At 42.4% G+C, this 2,908-nt stretch overlaps 1 protein-coding gene across 1 annotated transcript in view; it reads right to left on the bottom strand.

Annotated features, from left to right (window-relative positions):
• Positions 1-2,238: 2,238 nt before the first annotated feature.
• The window catches only part of prl2 (prolactin 2), a 6,072-nt gene continuing 5,402 nt past the window's right edge, over positions 2,239-2,908 (bottom strand). Inside the window, exon 5 of the mRNA XM_008401551.1 lies at positions 2,239-2,800. Within this exon, the coding sequence (XP_008399773.1) occupies positions 2,606-2,800 (195 nt within the window). The 3' untranslated portion in view covers positions 2,239-2,605. The remainder of the gene's footprint in view (positions 2,801-2,908) is intronic.

Below are 2,908 nucleotides of genomic sequence, written 5' to 3'. Positions count from 1 at the left end.
CTACGCGCTACAGGTAGTAATATTTGACAGACGGAGCGCCGCTTCTGCTCCACCTGGTAGTGACTCTCACACCAAACCTCTGCTTAAAGCTGCAGCTATTGTTGAGGAATATAATTATGTTAATAGTTTAAAGTTATGTGGATTCAAATTAAGATATGTTTTACTGAAAAGGAATGTATTATGTTGAATGTGCTGGTTCAATCTGACCCAGTAAGGTGTTGTGCGAGAAATTCCTGGCAAGTGTCTTGCATGCAAGGAACTCGGCCAGAGTCTCTGTTTGGACATATAAGAACTAACAACTTGACTAATGGCCCTCTGAGGGATCAGATTTAACTTCCACAAGGTCAGCCCAGAATTCTCGGAACTTCCAACACACACTCAGTGTAAAAACAGAGCCAGAAGCAAGATTCAGAACACCATTGGCCAGACGGTTTCCAATACACAAAGCAGACTGAAACGGTGCAAATGCTCGAAGCCAGAAGCAGGAGACAAGACATTTTGGATTCTGAGACGATGAAAATGAGATGATGAAAATGTAATATGTGATTCCGCAGATGTGCATTAAATGTCTTCCTATTTGCCTGCGAGCTGGAGAGAATGGAGTTTGTGTATCGTCTCTTAATTCATGTGTGTAGCACCTTTGAATTCCTCTATACTATAACTTAAAAAAATTAATGTTACATACGTAGTGAAGTTCAGGAACTTTCGGTGGCGCCGTAAAATCCAAGCAATAACGTGACTTACACGTCTGTTGTCACCATTTGCCTCCACCTTTACTCGCACCCGGAGCTCCAGACATGGGCAGTGGTTTCCTCTGAGTGGGCGAAGATGTCTGTCTAATCGTCAGTTATATAATAGCGCTGCATAAATCATAGATATGGCGACATGTAAACTCAGCAGCGCTTCGCTTTCACAGACGGTGGGGACTTTGTCCAACTTTTCGCGTCACTTCGAAGGAAAGCTTAAAGAAAGGTAAGCTAAGTGGGCGTGATGCTAGAAAAGCTAGCTGTACAGAGACACATGTTGCATCTGCGATGAAAAAAAAGTTGTCACTCATGCGCTAATTATTGTGTGGAGATGTTGACTGAGGTGTCGCAGATATGGAACAACGCTGTGCCAAAGTCTGCATTGATATGACATTGAGGAACGATCCGATTCTTCTGGACGGATCTTTACTGGTTAAATTTATTTCAGCTCTAAGTATTTAATATCTATTTAAGCTCGGTCATCCGGGAGGGACTCAAGAGTAGAGCCGCTGCTCCTCCACATCGAGAGGAGCCAGTTGAGGTGGCTCGGGCATCTGGTCAGGATGCCTCCTGGACGCCTCCCTGGTGAGGTGTTCCGGGCACTTCCCACCGGGAGGAGGCCTCGGGGAAACCCAGGACACTCTGGAGGGACTATGTCTCTCGGCTGGCCTGGGAACTCCTTGAGATTCCTCCGGAGGAGCTGGAAGAAGTAGCTGGGGAGAGGGAAGTCTGGGCCTCCCTTCTGAAGCTGCTGCCCCCACGACCCGACCCCGGATAAGCGGAAGAAAATGGATGGATGGATGGTATTTAAAATCTAGGTGTTTTATGGGAATGTGGATCTTTCAGATCAATTTGAGAAGCAATTTTGATAGGTAAAACTTTATTTTTTTCTGTCACGTAGCACGGGTTGCTGGTCTTGACTTGGACTTGGGTAGGTGGTCTCGACTACAACACTGCTACCTCCTCCTTGGTTGCATGTCCTCTCCYACCCACCTTCTTTCCATCCCCTTTCTGTTGGATTTCTTTAAAAATAAATGCGACTAGTGGCAAAAAAAAGTGAAGTTCATGCTATGTTAGGACAGGAGACAAGATGTTTCATCCCTGAAATGATAATGCATAGAATCACATATCTATGTCTAAACTATGTTATAGAGTAAACGCAATAAAAACATGCTTTATCTGTGGCATTGTTCATTGAAATGGCACATTTCTGATGTATTAAAATTAAATACGATTGGTTCACTTTATGATATTGTATTAGGGATTAGGTAATGCATTCAGCAAGTACTTTTACTTTTAATACTTAAGTATTTTTAGAAGCCAGGACTTTTTTACTTTTACTTAAGTACAAATGTTAATGTGGTAGTTTTACTTTTACTTGAGTACATTTTTGTCTGTGTGTTTGTACTTTTACTTAAGTACATTTTTTGAGTACTTTCTCCACCACTGGTGATTGGCCCTCATGGGTGATCGGAATCGGCAGGAAAAAATCTTATCGGCACATCTCTAAGAATAATATATTTTTTTCTAGTAATGTTTTCATATAATACAACCATACTTCAATACATAATTCATTTTACATGACATTTGTAAACATTTGTGCTGCCACTGCACCCTTACTCTATGCCCATCGTTTTTCTGAAGTTTTGAAAGTGAAATCAAATGAAGTACACAGTAAGCTGACTACCTGCAGGTCTTCTTGACAGAACTGAACAAATTATAAGTGTAGCTACTTCATGCCTTATAGCTGGCAAAAGGAACGTACAGTAAGTCAGAATGTACATTGTTTCTTTATGGAGTATTTCCATTTCAATGCTGATGTAACAAAGTCCAACACAACCTCCTCGATAGTGTTCCTTTTAGCACCCATGCTCTGGAACAATTCGACACTTCAGTATCTTCAGGTAATTCTGGATCTTGTTTGAATCACGGCGAAAGCAATAGAGGAGATCGTAGTCATTCATGAGTCGCCATTCAGCCCTGTCAGACGCCAGCAGAGTCTCCGGGGAACCCAGGTTACCAAGAGAACTGCTTATTACGCCCAGCATCTGCATCTGAGGCACATGAACACACATGATTACTTCAACTTTCAAACCAATACCAAAATGCTCTTATTAGAGGTGTGCCGATCGATCGGCCACCGATCATAATTGGCCGATTTC

The sequence above is a fragment of the Poecilia reticulata genome, linkage group LG23 (genome assembly GCF_000633615.1).
Source record: "Poecilia reticulata strain Guanapo linkage group LG23, Guppy_female_1.0+MT, whole genome shotgun sequence".
Classification (NCBI taxonomy): domain Eukaryota; kingdom Metazoa; phylum Chordata; class Actinopteri; order Cyprinodontiformes; family Poeciliidae; genus Poecilia; species Poecilia reticulata.
This window is presented reverse-complemented; position numbering and strand designations above follow the sequence as displayed.